The following is a 21,515-nucleotide window of genomic DNA, read 5'->3' on the forward strand; positions in this document are numbered from 1 at the left end:
TTGTTTCAAACAAGGAATCACAACAGCTTTGATCTTGAAGACATCCTGAAAACTCACATTTTATTGGACCATTGGTTGAGTTGTCTGTCACAACAAGTACATACATCATTATCATCATCACACTCATAATACACTGCTTGTCTTTTTCTTTTCTTTCTTTCTTTTTTTTTTTCTTACATGTATGACATCATTCATTGCGCAAGAACTGTTGTCAGTACGATAGACATTTTTTTGTGCAAAACAAAATTGGCCAGCTCTGGTTGTGTGGTTGGAATAAATGTCATTCAGGAAACATTTTGTCTGTAGAAGCATTGGTTGTCTAACTTTGAGCCAGAAACTCAATTTTAAGACATGGATGAGCATCTTTTAGCCAGAGGACTATGTTCAGGTGTATCTCAATGACCTCTTTACAACTGGGTGAATATTTGCCTTTGTAACCCAATGAACTTAAAAATCAGCTTTAACAAAAGAGGAGCAATTTAGACCTGTGGATAAGCACCCAGGCTTGGCGTTTGTTCATTGTTAATTAACAATTGAGCACTGCAACATGACTTGACAGAGCTCATCAACACAGGCTCAGTTTGACACTAACAAAAAAAAAAAAAACATGGTGACAAAAATGACCAACAAGTAAATAAATACATGTTATGGAAAGACATCCATAAACAAAATCAACAAAAATAAATCAACACTGAAGATTTTTTTTAAAAAGGCTTTTAAAACAATAGGAGTGTGAGTCTGTTTGCTGCTACTGATGCTTCATGTAAAAACACAAAAGCCTTTTCTGTGGAGCAGTCACACAACCTGTGTCCTCACTCAGTCTATTAAAGTACATGTCTACTGTTTAACCACACGTGGTAACTGATTACTTTCCAACCGTTACCTAAATGTTTAACAACATAGGTAATACATACCAGCTAGGTCTAGTCAGTAGGCTTACCTATAGTATTAAATATTTGGGTAATAACCACCTCCTATGATAAAAACAAGGCTTTATGAGGCAGCCAAAGTGGTCATAAAGAGCACAATTGTGCAGACAAAATGATAATCAGTATCTTTGGTGGTTCTGGCCTCGTCCACTGACATGTTACACCTCTAAAATGGGTTAACAAATGTTGGCCTGACCTGTTTCTGACAAGGGAGAAACCCAACAGCTGGCATATTCTGTGATTGCCGATCAACTTCAAAGCCAGTGGGAGGGACTTGAGGAAGAGGAGGGGGGGGGTCCTATCATGATACCTGCCAACTAGACAACCTCTTTAATTATTGCTCACACTCTCCTATAACCGCCATCCCATCATTGCCATTTACTTCCTCCTTTAAGCCTTCCTTTCCAGGTTAAATTTAAAAAAAGGGGAAAATGGGGCTGTGAATTACAAGAGTTTGCAGGTTTCTGTAAACAGTTTTTAGTAGGAGACTCACTGCCACAAACAGAACAAGGTTATTAATTAAGGCATAGGCACAGACACAGCTGTGCATTTCACCAGAGTAGAAAACAGAACAAAGAGAAAATATGTGCTACTCAAGCCGCCTCGTGGTCCACTAGCTAGGGCTGAAGCAACAACAGCTGGGACCAGGACTGGCCTTCCTTGCTCCATGAAGTTATAGCGGGCTAGAGCTGGGACCAGGAGCTTTGCTCTTGTCACATCACGTTATGAGGAAAAGCTCTTGGCCCTGGCCCAGATTACTGGGGTACAACAGTATACATAAAAGATGGCAAATAAGGACACAAGAGGTTTGAGGATGATGTTTAAAAAGGTGTCAGGGCGTCTCTCCGTCTGCATCGCGGATGAAGTAGTACCTGACGGGGGGGCCGGGGAGGTCCTCATCTCCATCCGTCTCTGGAGCAAATGACACAGTCAGGTCCACATAGCGCCGCTCCACTGATGGCTTGATCAGCTTGTGCATCCTGCAGAGTGTGCCAGAGGCAGGACAGAGTTCAGAAGAGGGATGAACCAATTCAAGGTGGGTAATGGAGCATAATCAGTTAAAGAGGTCAAGAAAGCCCAACGAGCCAATTGAGATTTGGGCAGATTTATAGATTTAGAGAAGGAAAAGCTCAGATATACAGACACTCAGGGAAGAAACAGCAGGGTAGTGCAGTGATAAAGGAGACGGTCCCTGACCTGAAGGAACTGGTTCAATTACCTGGAGCAAAACACTGAGGCCCTACCAGCTCCAGTGTTGTGATACTGTAACTGACTAGAATGCTTACGTCAGCTTGAGTCTTTTGCTGTGTCCAGGCATCACAGGCACATAGAGCATCTTCACACCGTGGACCACCATGGTGGGCTCAATTCCATACTTCTCCTGAAACAGACCAACAACAGATCATCAGATCAACAGAACATGCTGCTTGACAAAGGCATACTACAAAGGCTGCATTTAACAACCCAGGGGGATTATTCTTGGTACAATGAACCAGCTGGAGTGCAAGCAGTGTATCTCACCCTCACAGCGTTGATGAAGTCAGAGAGAGTGAAGTCCTCGTGACCATAGATGGTCCAGCGGTCCCAGATGGAAAAGTTGATGTTGTCCCTGCGGAGGTCATTAAACAGAGTCAGTCAGTACTAAGCATTGCAGTGCGAGTGAGTGACAGAGAAACTGTACACAGTCCTCGTACCTGATGTGTGTCCGTTTGACAGGGGCAGTTTCAGTGAGCACCACCACAGGGATGGCCAGGTTAAAGAAGCAGTTTTTGAAGGAATCAAACCCGTAGCCTCCAACCACCTTAATCAGCTCTAGCGCCACCTGTTAGTTGAAAGGATGATACAAACTTTACCTTCAAGCCTGACATTGGAACCAATTAGTCACTTGTGTGCAATCCTTGACTTTCTGCAGGTTGAAATGCTTAACTGGACTTAGACTAAATAATACTACTTTACTAACAGCTACATACTGTATAATAGGTCACTGAAAATGAAAGTATAATCTTATTGTCAGCTTCCTATGGAAATCCTGCATGCGAAAATTTGACTTCCTAAAATTTAACTGACAGGTGGCACTCCAGCACATGTAGAAAATGTTTCACTTCATTGGGATCCACAACATATTGTAAGATTTCATGAAAGCCTGGATGTCAGCAGTAAAACAGTTTTTCCTCAATTTCTGAAAAGCTGGCAGTGCTATTTACAGCTGAATTATGACGCAGGTGACTGGTCTTACCAGTCCAGCTACAGCAGCTGTTGCCGTGGCAATAGCAGGGATGATCTTGCCAGCAATGCGTTTGGTTTTAAGGCGGTCAGCAGCCTCAATGGAATACATCCTGGCTCTGAGAGCAGATGCTGATGCCACAAAGTCCATGTGGCCGTTACTATCATCATCCTTCTCAAACTGCAGTGGGTTCATCTGTAACCTCTCTACAGCATGAATACACACACACACACACACACACACACACACACAAAGTTCCAGTTTTTAGTTCCAGTTTTCCCAGATAGTTCCAAAATTTGTACTCCATGCACAATGTGCTTCCCTGGTGGCATGTCCTTGTTTTGCCACTGAAAAAAATGACAAATTGACTTATGGCTTGAGATGATAAGGCCACAAACAACCATGATCTCCATTCACTATGAGAAAACTAGGTGGGACTCTTTGTAATCCTGTGGAATGGTTTCTAAATGTTGTTTTACTAGTTAAGCAGCCAGTGATAGGAAAGCAGTCTAAAAATTTAAATGATCTTCTTCCCTGGCGGTGAAATCAAGATGAAAATACACTAACAGAGGACACTTAAAGGACGTAAATGTGGGCAAAAAAACAGTCTTTCTGAAACATATTCAAACATATTCATTCACTGTAAAATTCACTGTAAGTTTGACAAAACTGAAATATTAATACAGCAACCAATAATCACCAACTCATGCTCTTATCTCGACTCACCAGTACTTATATGTCACTTATCATCATTACTGTTTAGCTACTGTTCAAAAACTATATTGCATGGCAAATGATAAAATTAATTAAGTTTTCAATCAGTTCAAAATGTAAAAAAAAAAATAAAAATACTGAATATACTTAACACTCTCTCTCATTACACTGTGCATTTTATAGCAGCCTCTCAGCTGGAGATGTGTGTGTACCTGGCGTGACTTTGTTAGCAGCAATGGCCTCCTCCAGCTGTGTGATGGCCTCCCTCTCTTCTTCACTGCTCAGCGTCATCTTCATCTGATCAGGCTTCTTTGCCGTCTCATCCGTCTCTATACACTGGAAGGGACAGACCAAGAAGAATCGAGAGGTTTAGGTGGTGCACCGATGAAACTGGACAGGTAACTACCAGATTAAGAGATATGCCTACTTTCTCTAAAGGCTGGTACTCTGGAATCTTGACATCACAGAGAATCCTGGCCACTGTCTCTTCGGACAGATCCTGAAAACCAAAAAAACAAAAAAAAAAAAACATACTGTCAATCCTGGCAGAAGGGTGTGTCTATGTGAGAGTGTGTGTGTGTGTGTGTGTGTGTGTGTGTGTGTGTGTGTGTGTGTGAGACACACCTTTTCTGAGTAGGGGATGTTATAAATCCCTGCAAAGAGCCGGGCCGTGCTGACAATGAAACTGAAGTGCCTGATGGGAAAAGGGAGAGCATGGACAGGTTAAGAGTGCATTCATGCTCTATTGTTGTAACCATAAATACGAGCTTCCGACTCAGAGGAAACATTCACTTTGTATTTACTACTTGGAAGCTTAAAAAGGGACAGTTTTCTCTGCTCCTCTATATCTGCAAGGAGGAGAGAGTTGGTCTTCAGAGTGAAAAATCTGTAATAATTAATAATTAATTAATTAATTAATAATAATAATTAATATGTAATAATAATAATAATTATTATTATCAAGATACATTTCAACTCCATGTTGGGGCAGCAGTGGAGACGGTTTCCCCACAGTTTAACATGCGTGTGAACACACATATTGTCGTGACGACTTTTCAAGTCAGACTTCTACATGAGAGCAGCGTTAGAAAGACAGGAAAGAGACAGCGTGCATAAATAAAGGATCTAGGAGAGCATACTCACAAAGAGTCTTTCAAGTCAAATTCAGTAGGAGATGGAGGTCTTTTTGGTGACTGCCAAAACAGACCTAAAAAAGAGGAGGAAGAGTTCACAAGGGGGAGGGGGCTTGGGAGACGAGGTCCAACACACAAACAGCCATTGTTTCCATTGGCTGTTGCTTGACCTTATACTTCATGAAGCTCCCTGAAACACTTCCAACTTTATGTGCTAACATGTTGCCTCTAACTATGATAAATGAAGCTTGTAATTGTGTCTGTGTACAGCAGCAGTCCACATCTGTTCTATATTTTAGTCCCATCTAGCAGTGTAAAATTCTGTAGTCTGGCTTTAAATTACTGTGAAACCACTTGATCCCTTCGTAGGTAAAAGTGACATTGAGACAAACTTACTTCCATCTTTTAACCTTGTGTCCAGCGGAAAAGAGTGCAACAGCTGAAGAGCCTAAATAAGAAGACAACATGTAAACAGTGTACGTCACGGTGTGGAGCTTGCATGCTCACACAAGCATATTTATACTCGCACAAACTCCTTACTTGGTGAGGAGAAGAAAGATGATTTAGTAATTCATTACCTTTCTCTTGAAATACTTGTCAAATTTCAGGCGGGCAAGAACAACACACTGTTCCCACTGGCTTGGCCGTCTGCTTAGCAGCTTTATGACCTGGAAGACCCCTTCAAGACTTTCCCTCGCCTGCATCCTCTACACACACACACACACACACACACACACACACACACACACACACACACACACACACACACACACACACACACACACACACACACACACACACACACACACACACACACACACACACACACACACAAAAGAATTATCTTCAAAAACAGTGTTTGGGTGTAGTGTTACACTGCTAGCAGGAAGTCAAATACTCCAGTTATGACACACAAACTATTTACCTGCAGCACTGCTTCAGCCGAGGAGTGGGTCTGCCAAAACAAGTTGTAAATGGAGGGCTTGTGGACAAATGAACTCTCAAACTGTAAACACCCAGAAGAAACAGTTCAGAATGAGGATATTGATATATATGCTCTATTATAAACTTGGAACAGGCAGAGATGATGCTGTGGGAGCGCTGGCTTGCCACACCTTGTCTCTGGCCCACTGGATGGTGTGCTCGATGACAGCAGGGAAGGACTTCAGGGTGCAGAAAGGGATTTCCTCCTCTGGGGGGTCCCTCTATGAAGTAAGGGGAAAGACGTTACTCCAAGCACTGTATAGAGTACGCTCCACGTCTAGTCTTAACAGTTAAGGGATTATGTTAACACAGGGATTTAAAGACCAGCTAGAGTGAAGACGTCAACATCACAAACAAACATTGTCACGACAGCAGCTCTCAGACAGACTTACATGGCTATTGTAGGACTCTGTCAGGTTTGGCACTATGATTTCCGTGTGTCCTTTAGTTCCCATGGTGCCAGAGTCCAGAAGAGCTTTCTGATTGGATACACTGCGACTGTGAAAATAACCAATTACAGAAAGAATAACAGACACAATTTCAACAGCTAGTCAAATTGTAACACTGTGAGTGAAATATCTCCCTAACATTTAATGTCATGAGTATGTTCTCTCCAGGTTTATCATGGTGTAACACTAGGCAGTACCATAAGATAACTGACTGCGATGACTACTAGAGCTCAGCTCATCACACATCTAAATAACGTAAAGATACAAATTATTAACTCATTCAAAGGAGATCAATTTAGGGTTACTGCTCATGGTCGCTGTAACATTTGGAGTTCTATGGTTGCTAAATCATCAACATGCTTTACAAAGTACCGTTTCACTACAATGGAACTAAGTGTGCGAACTCATCACTGACCTGTCCACATATCTACGGGCCTCCACATTGTCCAGTGCAGTCACTACAAGATGCAGACCGGAGAAGAAAGAGTCACTGTAGATCCCCTCAGTGGCTGGACACACCTTGTTAAGGTGAGCGTCCAGCTGTATATCTGGGTTGATCTGCAGAGTGGTGAAAGCTGCTGTGGTGCTCTTAGGTTTCTGAGACAGAAAAAGGCGGAAAAGGAGAGAGTTTGTTGACTAAAAGACAGGGCGGGTAGACAAAATGGGTAGGGATTGATTTAAAAGCCACATACCAGATGCCTGCCAACATGAAGCTGAAACTTCTATGTTTAATTTTGTCACATGGCCTCAATTAGCATGCTGGGTTTTTAAACCTCAACTGCTCCAGTGGATCTGCCCACTGGTTAATAGTAGACAGCTGTGGCTGACACTGACAGGTACCACGTGTATATTTTAGGGGTGGGGGGATCTGTCAAAATTTGCCACTGGCAATCCATCAAATAGCGACTGAAAATATTTTCGGTGACTGCCAGTATGTATGATATATCTTCATATATCACAGCCAGTCATGGGTTCTGAAGTAATCAATTCTCCTTACCATCAGTCACAGCAGTGTTTTTAGTGAAAACTGAAGATGGACAGAGCAATATGCCGATATCTGCACTGCACTAATGTTAATGCTCACACAGTGTTGGGTAGTTTTACACATCTCTGACACCTTAAAACTGTCAAGTTACTGTTTATAGACACACCATCTATAAAATGCAAGTTAGGAGCAAATTGTTCAATTTTAAGTTTCACTTTTGTTTTCATAGCTGAGAGCATGTTTGGCTTTGCTCTGACAGAGAACACAAAGTGATGCCTTCGGCACAGCAATAAAGATGCATTTACATCAATTCTATAGAACAATAGATTAACCAACTTTTTATTTTGTGGTGAATTTGCCAGTATTGGCACATCTGGTGAGATGAGCCTATTTTTGGGAAACTAAGAACCTTTTTGGGGGAGTGAGAACCTTCAAGACACTGTAATTTCAATACTTTTTCCTAAGCAAACTTTAGAAATTGACAGTATGAAAGGGAAAGTGTGACAGGCCACCACAGTTTGACACATTCATGGGAAATCCTGAGGAATATGAATCAGCAAAACAAACTTAAAGAACAAAAAAAACAACAAATTCCACCAGTAATGGATTCAGCTCATCACTGATCCTCACTATAGGATGACAAAAAGGACATGTCTTTTCACCTGAATATCATGTGGTCTGAAAAGAAACTGCCGATTGAGGTTGGACTTTTCTATGAGGTCGGGGTCTGTGATGCACACCTGAAGATGAACAGACACAGAGCACCTGTCAGTAAATACACATAAACAAGCAGCATGACACCATCTAATTAACAACTATGTCATATTCCATAATTCAACAGAAGAGACACACAAATAGCAAAAGACAAAGAAAGGCAAACAAATGGAGAAATAGTCAGAAATACAAAAAAGAAACAGACATGAAGGAGAGGCTCCAAGAAGAAAAAAGGCTAAGAAATACAGAAAGTCAGCAATAAAGACAGACAGAAACAAGGACAAAAGGAGGTAAGACACTTAAGACCCTCACCTCTCCTGAGCATTTAGCCAATCCCACACCAAGCAGAGCAAAGTTTTTCAACATCTCACAGCCGATAGCTCCGCAGCCCACCTGGGGGAAAGAAGACATTGTAGAGTGCATTTAGACATAAACCTCAGGTCAAAACACAAGAGACTTAAGTTCCTCTGTGCTAAGCAACCCTTACCATGAAAACCCTGAGCTTGTGCAGTTCCAGACACATGGATTCGCCAACACAGGCTCGCAATCCATCATACCGATCACCTCTGGGGGAGAACTCCTCAGCAGGAAGAGACTGAAGCGGCCTGACAACCTCAATGGCATCAAGATAAAACTACACACAGGAGAGAGAGTTGTAAGAGAAAAAATGTTAGAGTGGAAAGGATGCAGAGATTGATGCAGAAATTCTGCAGGGTGGCTTCCAGTGCTGTGCTGCCTGTGAAAAGTTTTGGTAGATCAAACATTCTTTATGCACAATGATACTGCTTAACAATGAGGACTGTTGTTTAAACATAGGTCCTTGTTTCAAAGGTGCAACCTACCCACTGCTGCAAGGGTGCAAACTTCCCTGTAAGTGCTTTGAGAACCTCCTGACTAGCTAGGCCTCCTACGGCTGCTGCCAATGGAGGGAGGGTTCCTCTTGCTGTCCTGGACAGGCAGCGCACCAGCTCAGCATTCACTGGAGCCTGGGAGGACAGGAGGAGATGGGAATGAATAGAGGGGGAAGAGTTACAGTCAGCGAGGCGACAACATGTTGAGGCAACTGTGTGCATGAACAGGTAAAATTATCTGTCAAACAGGATGTGTGTGTATCTCTGTCAGATCAAGAGAATGAAAGCATGTGGGATTCTGAAAAAAACAAAACAAAACAAAACACAACACAGTAACTCACTTTGTTCCTGAGCCTTGTGTTAACTTCCTCAGTGAGCTTCAGCAAAACCTCAGCATCCTGTAAACACCTGATGGCATCAAAGAGAAACTGCTCACAACTGAACATGTTACATTTCAATGACTCTTACTCTCTCACGTACAGACTCAAACGATAACTGACAAACACATCCAAGAGAAATTCTGTCAGCTTTGAAAATCTGTAAGTGAAGTAACACGTGCTTTGTTTAGAACGCAGAGAGGAGGGTGTGTCTAAAGAATGCAAATAATGGAGACGTTTTCATTACCCAGTGCTGGGGAGTCTGCTGTGCTGCTCCTGGAAGCTGTCAAGAGCCAGCATGGCTGTGTGGATCTGTAGTGGGGCCTGATGGACATATTTAAAATGGATAGTGAGGAAACTGCGGGATTCAAATCAAGCACACCAGTAAGACATTACAGAACAGGAGCAGCTGTCAGCTCTCACCTCTGGTTTACTGAAGTCTGGGGTCAGAACCTGAGGATCACATAGCTGTTTCTCCATCGTCTCCTGAAATGTATGTGTGCATAAATGCTCAGACGTGCGGACACAAAAACATATTGTTTGATCCATAGGCCTATGCATTCTTTTTGTTCAAATATGATAGTTCTGGTCACTCACAAATCTGTAGGTCCTGGGAGTTTTCACTAGGACAAAGAAACCTCCATGTGCATATGGCTGCAAATGGGACGTGTCTCCTATTGCAAAACTGTGAGGGGAGAGAACTGATAACAAAAACACACACACACAGAGACATGAACAACGTCAAGAATGAACAAAAACAATGTGAATGAGGAATTCCACTGAATAAATCAGATCTCCAAGGTTTCACTCGTTTGTTTAGAACCAACTGCTGATAAGAATAAAATGTACATCACAAAACGGGATACACATTAAATAATGATGACAAAACCCACTGCCAAAAACACGCTGCCTAACTGTAAGGAGCAAGTTACATCTCTGACTTGCTTGTCTGACATAAAGGTGACAAACAAAATCATTCCACTGTGCAGAACCACAGGCACAGCACAAGATAAAAATGTGGATCAACTTCCTTACTGCTGGACAAGTTCAGAATTTCTTCTGTTCAATGATTATTGCATTGCTATATCATCATATAGAGAACAAATCTGTTTTCTGTAAAGGAGTGAGATGATCATTTGTAAACATGATCAAAGTAGGTTATGGAAAACAGATGAATAACACTTGTTTCCCCTTGTAGAAAATTCATGACAAACATATTGTAAATACAGCATACATCTTTGACCTGACATGTACACTGGCACAATACAATTACAATAACAAGCTTAAATCAGAGGCTGTGCAAACAGATGATCTCAAATATAGTTAACTTATTAACTGTCATGTACTCCTCTACCTGAAACCTCCCATGCGGTGCCATTGAGCTCCACCATGCCATTGACCTCCCTGAAGAGAACTCTGTCGCCTGTCTGAAGGCCATGGGTTCGGTTGTCCATGCACGTTACCACCCCAGGGTTGCCCTGGTGGGTCAAATGTCAAAAGAGACAGGTTAATATTCAGGAGAGAAGTTTCTTTTGAGGACCGGCAAGGATTTCTTATTTCCTCATTTCCAAACCTTAAACAGTGGGAGGATTAAGTTGACAAAACAAGTGGAATGGTGGCCTGAAAATCTTTAACACCATCTTACTTTGAACATACAGCTATGCAGCTCTATATTACACATCAAAACGACTGAAAAACTATTAAATGATGAAAATGAATAGTCCACCACTGATTAAAATTAGACAGAAAATCAGACAGACATCATCTTCCAAAACAAACTGCATGAAAGAAAGGATTGGATTTCTTATTACAGATACTGACTGTGGGACCTAAAAGACTGGTATGAACAAATGTCCAAAGTCATCCGACTACCTGAGTGACGCTTTGAATGAATATCTCCTTTGGCTCCTCCCCTGTGGGGTCTGACACTTCAAACTCCTCCCCGAAATCACAGAACACCCGCACACAGATGCCATATGCATCACATCCAATGAACTAGCAGAATACAAAGATACAAGATAACACGATCAAGTTAATATTTGACTGTTTTTGTGAACAGGGTGTATATAAAAGTGTTTTTTTTTGCCAACACTTTGTAATGAAAGTAAACCTACTCTGATGGGAGGTTGTTGAGAGTGGCAGAACTCATTCACTCTCTTCTGAAGGCTCAGTCTGGCTTCAGTCAGAATCACACACTGGAGGAGAGAGCAGAGAACAACACAGTCCGTAAGCCATTAAATTTCCTGTGGGAAACAGTGCATTTTTGTAACTTTTGTAACTACCTGAGAACCAAATGACACAAAGCAAGGTTTTTGGCTAAATGATGGAGCCCCCTTGGGCCAGTCAGTAACAGGATGCATCATCATTTCAAGTTTCATCAAAATCTGATTAGTGGTGTGGCAGTTTTGGCTTTTCAAATATGAGTTTTTTTTTGCTGTATTTATAGCACCCCCTTCAGGCCAACTGGTTTTAGACACCAAAACACAATGACAAAATGCACTATCATTCTGAATTTTGTCAGTATCAAAATAGTGGTATCTGACATATCAAATCTTACATTAATATTTTTTCCCTTTAACAATTGCACCCCTATTTGGCCAATTGGTGTGACTTGTAAGGATAGCTGGACATGTGTAATAAGTTTTGTCTCAACCAGACTTACATTGTTGGAGGTAAAAGGCTTTTCAACCTCTACACTTTTTTTTTGAAAGATGAAAAAAAAAAAATGTTGTTAAATGCCAGAGCATAGTGTCAAAAATGTATCGTCCCATCAAGTTTAGTCACGTTTGGACCAGTGGTGCGAGATATATTGGTATGTGGATGTACACTGTGCCAGCCATCCTGTCAGTTTATGTTTGTTTCACTTGTACCATACTGCCTGATGTTCAAGTGCACACTACTTCTATTATGCAAAGCCCTAGTACTCTGTGAAGCCTTAACAGTGCGTATTTCAATGTCCCTAAATAGTATGCATTTGTTAAAAAAAAAAAAAGTTACAGATGAACACATAAGCAAATAAAGACAGAGATCCTCTCATACTCTTATAGACGCTTCTTGGCACTTAGGCTCCACCACAAGTAACTGGAGGAAGAGTCAGCAGGTCAACAGTTTCTTACCTGGTACTTTCTGAGGAAGCTGAGATCAGTGTTGTTGTCCAGAGTAAAGGAAGCCACATCAACATGGACATAGGGGTTCAACTCTGCTACCCGAGGGTACACTGCCTCCACTCTGAAATAGAGACGTCAGGAGTGTGTGTGTAAGAGAAGAGAAAATAAGCTGCAGGATACATATTGAAGTTAGAGCAGTCCAGCTTCCTGGTGTGACTTACCTCTTCCTCTGGCTCAACACATCATCTTGGCGGATGAAGAAGTTGGAGCCCAGGTCCCAGGTTTCACACTGCTTGCTGTCATGGAGGGTGACTGCCTGTAGATGATTGCACACACATGCAGAAGAACACACACATGCACAGATATGTGCAGAGTACATACACAAAAAAAAGAAAAACATTATAGCTTGGGTCAATTCAGTCTTCAATGTACACTACCAGTCAAAAGTTTGGACACACCTTCTCATTCAATGTTTTTTCTTTATTTTTACTACTTTCTACATTGTAGATACATACTGAAGACATCAAATATATGAAGCAAGATATATGGAATTATGTAGCAAAGAAAAAAATGTTAAATAACTCTAAATATGTTTAATATTTTAGATTCCTCAAAATAGCCACCCTTTGCTTTGTTGACAGCGCTGCAAACCCTTGGCATTCTCTCGATGAGCTTCATGAGGTAGTCACCTGAAATGGTTTTCACTTCACAGGTGTGCCTTGTCAGGGCTCATTTGTGGAATTTCTTGCCTTCTTAATGGGGTTGGGACCATCAGTTGTGTTGTGCAGAAGTCAGGTTGGTACACAGCCGACAGCCCTATTGGACAACTGTTAGAATTCATATTATGGCAAGAACCAATCAGCTAAGTAAAGAGAAACAACAGTCCATCATTACTTTCTGGAACTACTCTGGACTCTACTTTCAGTCTGGAAAATTGCTAAAACTCTGAATGAGTCCCCAAGTGGAGTTGCAAAAACCATCAAGCACTACGACGAAACTGGCACACATGAGGACCGCCCCAGGAAAGGAAGACCAAGAGTCACCTCTGCTTCTGAGGATAAATTCATCTGAGCCACCAGCCTCAGAAATCACAAGTTAACAGCAGCTCAGATCAGAGACCAGATAAATGCCACAGAGTTCTAGTGGCAGACACATCACTACATCAACTGTGCAGAGGAGACTGCGCGACTCAGGCCTTTATAGTCAAATAGCTGCTAAGAAACCACTACTAAGGAAGCGCAACAAGCAGAAGAGATTTGTTTGGGCCAAGAAACACAAGGAATGGACATTAGACCAGTGGAAATCTGTGCTTTGGTCTGATGAGTCCAAATTTGAGATCTTTGGTTCTACCCGTCGTGTCTTTGTGCAACACAGAAAAGGTGAACGGATCGTCTCAACATGCATGGTTCCCGCTGTGAAGCATGGAGGAGGAGGTGTGATGGTGTGGGGGTGCTTTGCTGGTGACACTGTTGGGGATTTATTCAAAATTGAAGGCACACTGAACCAGCATGGCTACCACAGCATCCTGCAGCGACATGCCATCCCATCCGGTTTGCGTTTAGTTGGACCGTCATTTATTTTTCAACAAGACAATGACCCCAAACACACCTCCAGGCTGTGTAAGGGCTATTTGACCAAGAAGGAGAGTGATGGAGTGCTGCACCAGATGACCTGGCCTCCACAGTCACTGGACCTGAACCCAATCCAGATGGTTTGGGATGAGATGGACCGCAGAGTGAAGGCAAAAGGGCCAACAAGTGCTAAACACCTCTGGGAACTCCTTCAAAACTGTTGGAAAACCATTTCAGGTGACTACCTCTTGAAGCTCATGGAGAGAATGCCAAGAGTGTGCAAAGCAGTAATCAAAGCAAAGAGTGGCTATTTTGAAGAATCTCAAATATAAAACATGTTTTGAGTTATTTCACACTTTTTTGTTTACCACATAATTCCATATGTGTTCATTCATAGTTTTGATGCCTTCAGTGAGAATCTACAATGTAAATAGTCATGAAAATAAAGAAAAAACATTAAATGAGAAGATGTGTCCAAACTTTTGACTGGTAGTGTACTTGGCATGAAACACTGATTTGTATGGAGCCAAAGAGGTGCAATGAGAAGAATAATATTTCAAGGCCACAAATTACTAATTCATGGCCAGGCCACAAAATGTAACTTGTTCCCTCAATTGAATTGTCTTTCCCACATGGTAGTTAATTTGTGGCTGCACGATATAACTTGTTCCTTCAATTTAATTAACTAATTTGCACGTTTCAGTTAATTTATAACCCGAGAGGATCTCTGGTGTGGACCTGCTCTCTTAGTACACATATCATGGTCTGATCAGCTTCACATGTTAGTCTTTACATTTGGCACAGATAAATAGCAACAGCAGCAGAAATGTGCTGTAAATTGTTAATCCATAATCATCCATGATCTAAATCTGCTTCCCTGCATGGACCTGCTTCCGGCGCAGACCAGACAACAGAAGTCCTTCAGGTCTGTGCCTGGAAATCCTCAGGACAACAAACATTGTCTGGTGCAGTTGCAGTCCATGATTTAACTGAATCGTGGGAACGGGCTAACTGAGAGAAGTAATATCTAGTAGGTACGAATTAACTAAAATGTGGAACAAGTTAATTAAATTGAGGGAACAAGTTATATTTTGTGGCCATCAATAAGTAAATCATGGCCTCAAAACATGCAAATGCATATACCTATTTTTTTTTTACCACTGCACTTCTCAGGCTCCGTAGTATTTGATTTTTGACATATATATTTAGTCACAACACGTACCTTAATACCAGCCAAGACAATATTCTTTGCTGTGAAAAAACAAAGTCGCTAAATGTCATATTACTGTTACCATTATGGGTCATCTGTGAAGTAAATCATTTTATGGTGTTGTGGTACAATGTGATAGTTAACCCACCTATTTCTACACCTAGTCCTCCCATTCCACTAAGAAAGACTGAGGACTGGGCCATCTGCTGCATTGCATTGTCTCCCAGCACATAACGCTGCCGGCTTTGGAGAGAAATAGGAAGTTTACATGTGAGAGGATACGCTAGAGAGGGATCAAGAAGACAACTGAGCCATCTAAGCACAATGACTGTAATTCACTGCAGGCAGGTCGCAACTGCTCTTTTAAATGTTACAGGGGGTCTAACCAACACCTTAAATAAGGAGATGTTAACTTTGTATGATTAGACTGCAGTATCGTAAACAGTACTGTGACTTCCCCTGTCAACTGCTGTAAGAAGTATGGCTGGGCAAAACAGTCTCATGTTATCTCGGAAAAAACATGCCCACATTTTTTTCATCTAAGATCATCAGTGACGTAGTAGTGATGACAAAGCAGGTAAATGCAAATAATAGAATGGCTAGAACAATCAGAAAATTTGATCCCTTTACTGCAATGCAACCTTTAAAACAAGGACAAAAACATATAAATCACAACATTACTACACCAAAAATCCAAGACGTTTTCTTGTCTCCTATTACAATGCTGATAAATCACTCAATACAAAGTTATCTACCTTCCATATCAATCTGCTGCAGTATGGGCTGTGTGTGACTGAGTGTAATACAAACAGAGGTTAGACTTGCCTGTAAAGGGAGTCGTCAATCTCCATAGAGTCTGCAGCCATGGTGGGAGGGGAAGAGGGGGGGAAATTCACTGGTCCAAGAGAGAACGACTGTGCCTGCTCGATTCTGGAAAATAAAGAAAGGTGGCACACCTTACTAATCATGTGTTATGAGTCTCGCCGGTGCTACAGAAGAAACCAATGCCCAGCTGTAGCTCCAGTTGTTGTTAACTAACGTCAGTAAATGACGCCAGCTAACCTTAACTCGTATACTGTTATTGTCAGAAGTGTTAACCTGAAAACTGTCAACTGCCCGCCAATGTAAAGAAACTGTCGCCAGCTTCCCAATATTGTGGCACCTACTAACAAAATCCAAAGAGAAGAATAGTTATTTGTCTACATTTAACGGGCTAACATAAAGCTAGCTGCCCTAGGAGTCTAACTGCTACTGTAGGAAGCTAGATGTTAGCAACAACAGCTAGCCAAGTTAAGTTAGCACTGCCGCCTGGTGCCGGTGCCGAGCTCACTGGAACAATTATCATAAACTTGCTAAAAGTAATGACACATACACCGCAAGTAACCTTCCAAGCTACAAAGCCATTTAAGCCACGCCGGGTTCATAAGAAATAAGAAAATGCGCATTGTTAATAACATTAATCTTATGCAAATACGACTGGGTCGCTATCTACCTGTCAGTGTGCGCGAGGAGCTGTAGCGAATGAATGGCTCCGAATGGTTAAAAACTTCGAGTTGTTCCGGGTCACCATGATCATGTGACCGGGGTCGTCCAATAGTCGCCCTGTGCCATAGTTGTGTTTATTGGTGGTCTGTAGTCCACCATACAGTGCTTTGAGCTTTCTAGTGCACTCACAAATAAAAGAGTTTATCGTGGTATCTCTAATTCAAATTCGTAAATATATGACTTCTATATTGCAGAGCAGGGGTTATATGTGGCAGAGATTCAGTTTAGCTGTATTTAGAAGTTTTGATAACTCATAGTGACTCGGCTGGTCTGTGAAAATAGAGTAACTATGGGTGTATTGTATTTTTCAAAGTTAGCAATTTTACTTTTGTTTAAATCACATCCATCTGAGTACAAATTCATGCTCTCTGCAACCATCAGAAACTAGACCTTCATAAACTGAAAGATTGTGGGGCGTTTCACAGTACATGGTCAGTTTGCAAAGATTAGAGGAGTCATTTTTATTTGTTTATAGAATTTAAATAGGCTACAGAGCATTTTTGAGACCACCACAGGGTGAAGAGACAAAGGTCGACAGAGAAGTGAAACATTGACATTATGCAGACTCCCATCCTGGGGGGAGGGTTGTAAGCACGTCATCCAGTACAAAATAAGTTTAGTGTGGACTTTATTACTTTCACATATTTTGTGTGTTTGTGTGTGTGTTTGCACAGTAGGTCTGTTCATCAGGCAATCAGCCTCTCTTCTTTCTCTCCTCTCCTGCTGGCCTGCCCCCTTGAAGCAGCAGAGGGATTTGGTTTGGGAGCAAAGTATCCCCACAGCCTCAGGCCCGAGAGACACCCTCCCTGTGTTCACATTGGTCAAAAGTACAATCCAGTCCCACCCCCTTAACTAAACCCACAAACCCACATACACACACAGGATTTTAAGTTCCAAACTACCATTTTGGTCTCTCGGACAGCTGCCCACAGACTTACTCTCTTTTGGCAATGTGGTGCAGTCGTGTGGCCCTGCGTCGGCTCCAGCGCGTGGCAGCTGCTTCTTTAAATGGTACAGGGGGTCTAACAAGCACCATGCAGAAGGAGATGTCGACCTTGCCAAGGGTGTATGTCACCCGACAGATCCCACCTGAGGGACTGAAGATACTCCGTGAATCAGGACAGTGAGTCATCTTTTCACTATGTAACCACGTGAAATCAGTGATTTATCTATGATACAGAAAACCTTCTGTTACCAAATTATTGCCCACAAGAGCAGATTCTACTCTGCTCAATGCAGTTTGGATGTCTATTTTGTGAAGTTCATTATTTACTCTGTGTAAACAAGACAGCCAGTGTTTGCCCGCAGGCCGGTCAGATAAGGCTGAAGTAGACTAAAAGGGGGTATCCTTTTAGTGCCGTGCTGCGTGCCGACTACAATTACAATTACAATTCACATTTGGCAGATGCTTTTATCCAAAGTGACGTACATATGAGATTTTAATACACCACAAGCAAAGATCTATTCAGTAGAGAACCACGACAACAAATGCCATAAAGCTCTGGTTCTGGTCCAAAGGACAGAGGTGCTGCAAGGCAGTGCAAGGAGGGAATGTATAGAGTGCATAGAGGAAGGAAGAAGAATAGAGGCAGATTTTTTTTTTTAATTATATAGGGGATTATACAATCCATTAGCAAAGCATCAAGAGCATAGATGTTCAACTTTGCAGACCTATACAGTAAAAGTAGCACAGCTCGGGATGAGTTTTTCCTTTCACTCTGTTAAGGATGGCTGGTATATACTTAATGTTCTACTTACTGGATTCATTGTCCAATAGCATGCCTGGTCATGGTTTTTCATTTCTCCAGAGTGCAGTTTGAACTGTGGGACTCAGACGACGTCCCTGTGCCCAGGAAAGAGCTGCTTCAAAAGGTCAAAGGGGTTGACGCTCTGCTCTGCGTGTTGACAGAGAAGATCGATAAAGAAGTATTGGACGCTGCAGGTCTGATGGCTGCTCTCGTGACTGCTTTTATGACACTTGATCTAAATTAAAGAACATCCACTCATGCATGTGTGTGTGTGTGTGTGTGTGATGTGTGTGTGTGTGTGTGTGTGTGTGTGTGTGATGTACTCCTTCAGGTCCAAATCTGAAGGTCGTCAGTACTATGTCAGTAGGTTTTGACCATCTCTCTTTGGAGGAGCTGAAGAAAAGGTTACTGGCTTACATTTTATTCATGGCTTATAGTTAAAGTTGTTGATTTTGCATTTGTGTGTATTTGTACATGAGCATGCGTGTGTGTTCACAACATTAAGTTAACAAAGACACATGACAGTGCGTAAAGTAGATTCTCTTCCGGAGCTTTCTTCTCAAAGAACTTCTCAAAAACCTGGATCAGCAAACACCTAATGAGATAAAAGACAAACACTAACTCTAATATTTTGTGTGTGTGTGTGTGTGTGTGTGTGTGTGTGTATTTCTTCCCAGGGGGATCCGTGTGGGCTACACCCCAGATGTTCTGACAGATGCTGTGGCTGAGCTGACTGTGGCTCTGCTGCTCACCACCTCCAGGAGACTTATTGAGGCCACACATGAGGCCAAGACGTAATGTTGCAACACACACACACACACACACACACACAGCACGTACACATCCACAAATAATATACAAAAACACACATGTACAAATGCTCTTTGTCTAAAGTGTGAGAACACAGACTGGGGTTTTGATGCTACTTGCTCCATCACACTGTTTTCAGTGGTGGCTGGGGCACATGGAGAACTCTGTGGCTGTGTGGATACGAGCTGGCTGACAGCACTGTTGGAATCCTGGGCCTGGGGAGAATAGGTGAGCACACACACACACACACACACACACACACACACACACACACACACACACACACACACACACACACACACACACCTGTCACTTTGATAGTCCCAGTAATATGTGTTTGTGCTCTCAGGTGTGGCTATCGCTGAGCGTCTGGCACCCTTTAAAGTGAAGAAGTTCATCTACACAGATGTGGCCCCCAGGCCTGAGCTGGCCAGGGCCATCAATGCAGAGTATGGTAAGGATGTGCTCACAAGGACACCTTACAACTGCATGTTATCCTGTTATGATCAGTGCATGATCAATTCACTGGTGTGCTATTTGATTCATGCTTTGTCTGCTTTGTTTGATGTTTATTTTTACTGTTCGTAATATCTGCGTTATTCTGTTATTCATTAAAATGATTGTATTGATTTCATGTAACTGACTGCATTTGATTTGAGCTAATTGACCATTTTGCATTAGTTGCACTCCTTGCTTGCCTTGAATGAGTTTCCTTCTCTTTGTGATCCTTCCCAACATTCCTTCTATCCCTGTTTAAGTACTTTAAAGTCTCCCTTGTAATTCATTTAATTGCACTTGATGTTAACTGGAAATGCTACAGCAGTAGGTTTATGTATAAATATACTACTAGTTTAATATAAATGTGCTTGTAATCTAGCAGTGCTACATTTTATGTACATTCTAAGTGTAATAAAATTAAAGGATGTGCAATTAATATTAAGTAGTACATTTGCAGTATATTAAGTATACTTCCATTCTAGTATTGTTCCATTTCAGCAAGGTCACAGTGCACTTAACACAATTAAAGTCAGACTTTTGTACAAACCTCAATACAACTTAAGTGTATTGTATTAAAAAAAAAGTTATTCCATTTTAGCACACTTTAAGTACACAATTTAATATTTTGGACACATGCTCTTTAGTGTACTGTAGAATACTAATATTTAGTACACTATACTTTTTTATACTTGTAGACTTTTTTTCACTAGGAAAATGTATTGCCTTGATTTGATAATAATGTGTAAAGATTACAATATTATTTCCTCGTTTGTTCTAGTCTCAATGGATGAGTTGGCAAAGCAGTCCGATTTCCTGGCAGTGTGCTGTGCTCTCACACCAGAAACAAAGGAGGTCTGCAACAAGAACCTCTTCTCCAAGATGAAGAAAACCTCTATCTTCATCAATACCAGCAGGTAACCCCACCCCACCTCTCCCCCAGCATACACACTTGCACACACACAGACACACACTCCAATAAGATCGCTTTCATACACATAACACACACAAATGCTAGGTAGTAAATATATGCCCTGAGGTGCAGTAGCTGTGCTGTTGATGTGAGCCTGCGTGTGGCTGTGGTCTCTCTCTGTGTGTCAGGGGAGGTGTGGTGAACCAGGACGACCTGTACGAGGCTCTGTCCAGCGGGCAGATCGCAGCAGCTGGACTTGATGTCACTGTCCCTGAGCCCCTGCCCACGAGCCACCCCCTTTTCACCCTCAAAAACTGCGGTGAGTCTTGCCAGCCTGTGTCTGTCTGGGCAAGCGGATTCCCTTCATGCTTTCACTGTCGGTTTAAAGTATAATTAACTTTCTCAGAGGATTATCTTTAGACAGCTATAACGTTAGTCGATTTACGCAGGCCACCTTGATAGTCATTTCTGATTGCTTTTCCCTCTTCCCACAGTGATTCTGCCCCACATTGCTAGTGCCTCCTATTCCACCCGTGGTGCCATGTCTGCCCTGGCAGCAAATAACCTTCTCCTTGGCTTGCGGCGTGAGCCAATGATCAAGGAGATCAAGCTGTAAAAGGGAACCAATCCTTCCCAAGTACTGTCTGAATACTGGATCCTTAGTTGTACTTCCCTCTCTAATCTTTTCTTAGGGGTTTAAAATGAAACAATGACCACGAGTTTCATGTTTCCTTTGACGTTTCATTCAAATCAACA

At 42.0% G+C, this 21,515-nt stretch overlaps 2 protein-coding genes across 5 annotated transcripts; one reads left to right on the forward strand and one right to left on the reverse strand.

The window, feature by feature from the left end:
• Nucleotides 1–136: 136 nt before the first annotated feature.
• On the reverse strand, nt 137–16,805 carry uba6 (ubiquitin like modifier activating enzyme 6). Of its 3 annotated transcripts, XM_030059728.1 has the most exons (33): nt 16,621–16,687; nt 16,347–16,413; nt 16,074–16,178; nt 15,397–15,491; nt 15,261–15,289; nt 12,689–12,783; nt 12,477–12,588; nt 11,475–11,555; nt 11,233–11,355; nt 10,715–10,838; nt 9,958–10,061; nt 9,784–9,846; nt 9,608–9,684; nt 9,325–9,391; nt 8,975–9,118; nt 8,620–8,766; nt 8,445–8,525; nt 8,081–8,158; nt 6,849–7,030; nt 6,377–6,482; nt 6,116–6,205; nt 5,926–6,006; nt 5,579–5,707; nt 5,397–5,448; nt 5,011–5,074; nt 4,492–4,561; nt 4,295–4,366; nt 4,080–4,203; nt 3,166–3,359; nt 2,624–2,751; nt 2,451–2,538; nt 2,216–2,310; nt 137–1,909 (listed from the first exon to the last, which is right to left on the reverse strand). In XM_030059728.1, exons 1-33 carry the CDS (start codon nt 16,670–16,672, stop codon nt 1,762–1,764), a joined length of 3,267 nt encoding a protein of 1,088 aa, XP_029915588.1. In that variant the 5' UTR covers nt 16,673–16,687; the 3' UTR covers nt 137–1,761. The 3 variants fall into 3 exon arrangements, with proteins under 3 accessions (XP_029915588.1, XP_029915671.1, XP_029915755.1); XM_030059811.1 differs by lacking the exons at nt 16,347–16,413; nt 16,621–16,687 and adding an exon at nt 16,741–16,805 and having other exon boundaries at nt 1,762–1,909; XM_030059895.1 differs by lacking the exon at nt 16,347–16,413 and having other exon boundaries at nt 1,762–1,909; nt 16,621–16,640.
• A 938-nt stretch (nt 16,806–17,743) lies between these two features.
• Nucleotides 17,744–21,375, forward strand: grhprb (glyoxylate reductase/hydroxypyruvate reductase b). Of its 2 annotated transcripts, none has more exons than XM_030060049.1 (9): nt 17,744–17,916; nt 18,602–18,735; nt 18,873–18,951; nt 19,192–19,335; nt 19,491–19,579; nt 19,701–19,805; nt 20,628–20,763; nt 20,948–21,078; nt 21,254–21,375. In XM_030060049.1, exons 1-9 carry the CDS (start codon nt 17,744–17,746, stop codon nt 21,373–21,375), a joined length of 1,113 nt encoding a protein of 370 aa, XP_029915909.1. The 2 variants fall into 2 exon arrangements, with proteins under 2 accessions (XP_029915909.1, XP_029915918.1); XM_030060058.1 differs by having other exon boundaries at nt 18,873–18,945; nt 19,219–19,335.
• The last annotated feature ends 140 nt before the right edge of the window (nt 21,376–21,515 follow it).

This window comes from Myripristis murdjan, chromosome 1 (assembly GCF_902150065.1).
Source record: "Myripristis murdjan chromosome 1, fMyrMur1.1, whole genome shotgun sequence".
NCBI classification, from domain to species: Eukaryota; Metazoa; Chordata; class Actinopteri; order Holocentriformes; family Holocentridae; genus Myripristis; species Myripristis murdjan.

Coding starts and splice junctions, on each gene's coding strand:
- uba6 (XM_030059728.1), bottom strand. CDS start 16,672: ATGAACCCGGCGTGGCTTAAATGGCTTTGTAGCTTGGAAGGTTACTTG. Junction 10,839..11,232: donor TCATTCAAAGCGTCACTCAG/GTAGTCGGATGA, acceptor TTGACCCACCAG/GGCAACCCTGGGGTGGTAAC. Junction 9,847..9,957: donor CTCCCAGGACCTACAGATTT/GTGAGTGACCAG, acceptor CATACATTTCAG/GAGACGATGGAGAAACAGCT.
- grhprb (XM_030060049.1), top strand. CDS start 17,744: ATGTGGTGCAGTCGTGTGGCCCTGCGTCGGCTCCAGCGCGTGGCAGCT. Junction 19,580..19,700: donor CCTGGGCCTGGGGAGAATAG/GTGAGCACACAC, acceptor TTGTGCTCTCAG/GTGTGGCTATCGCTGAGCGT. Junction 19,806..20,627: donor GGCCATCAATGCAGAGTATG/GTAAGGATGTGC, acceptor CGTTTGTTCTAG/TCTCAATGGATGAGTTGGCA.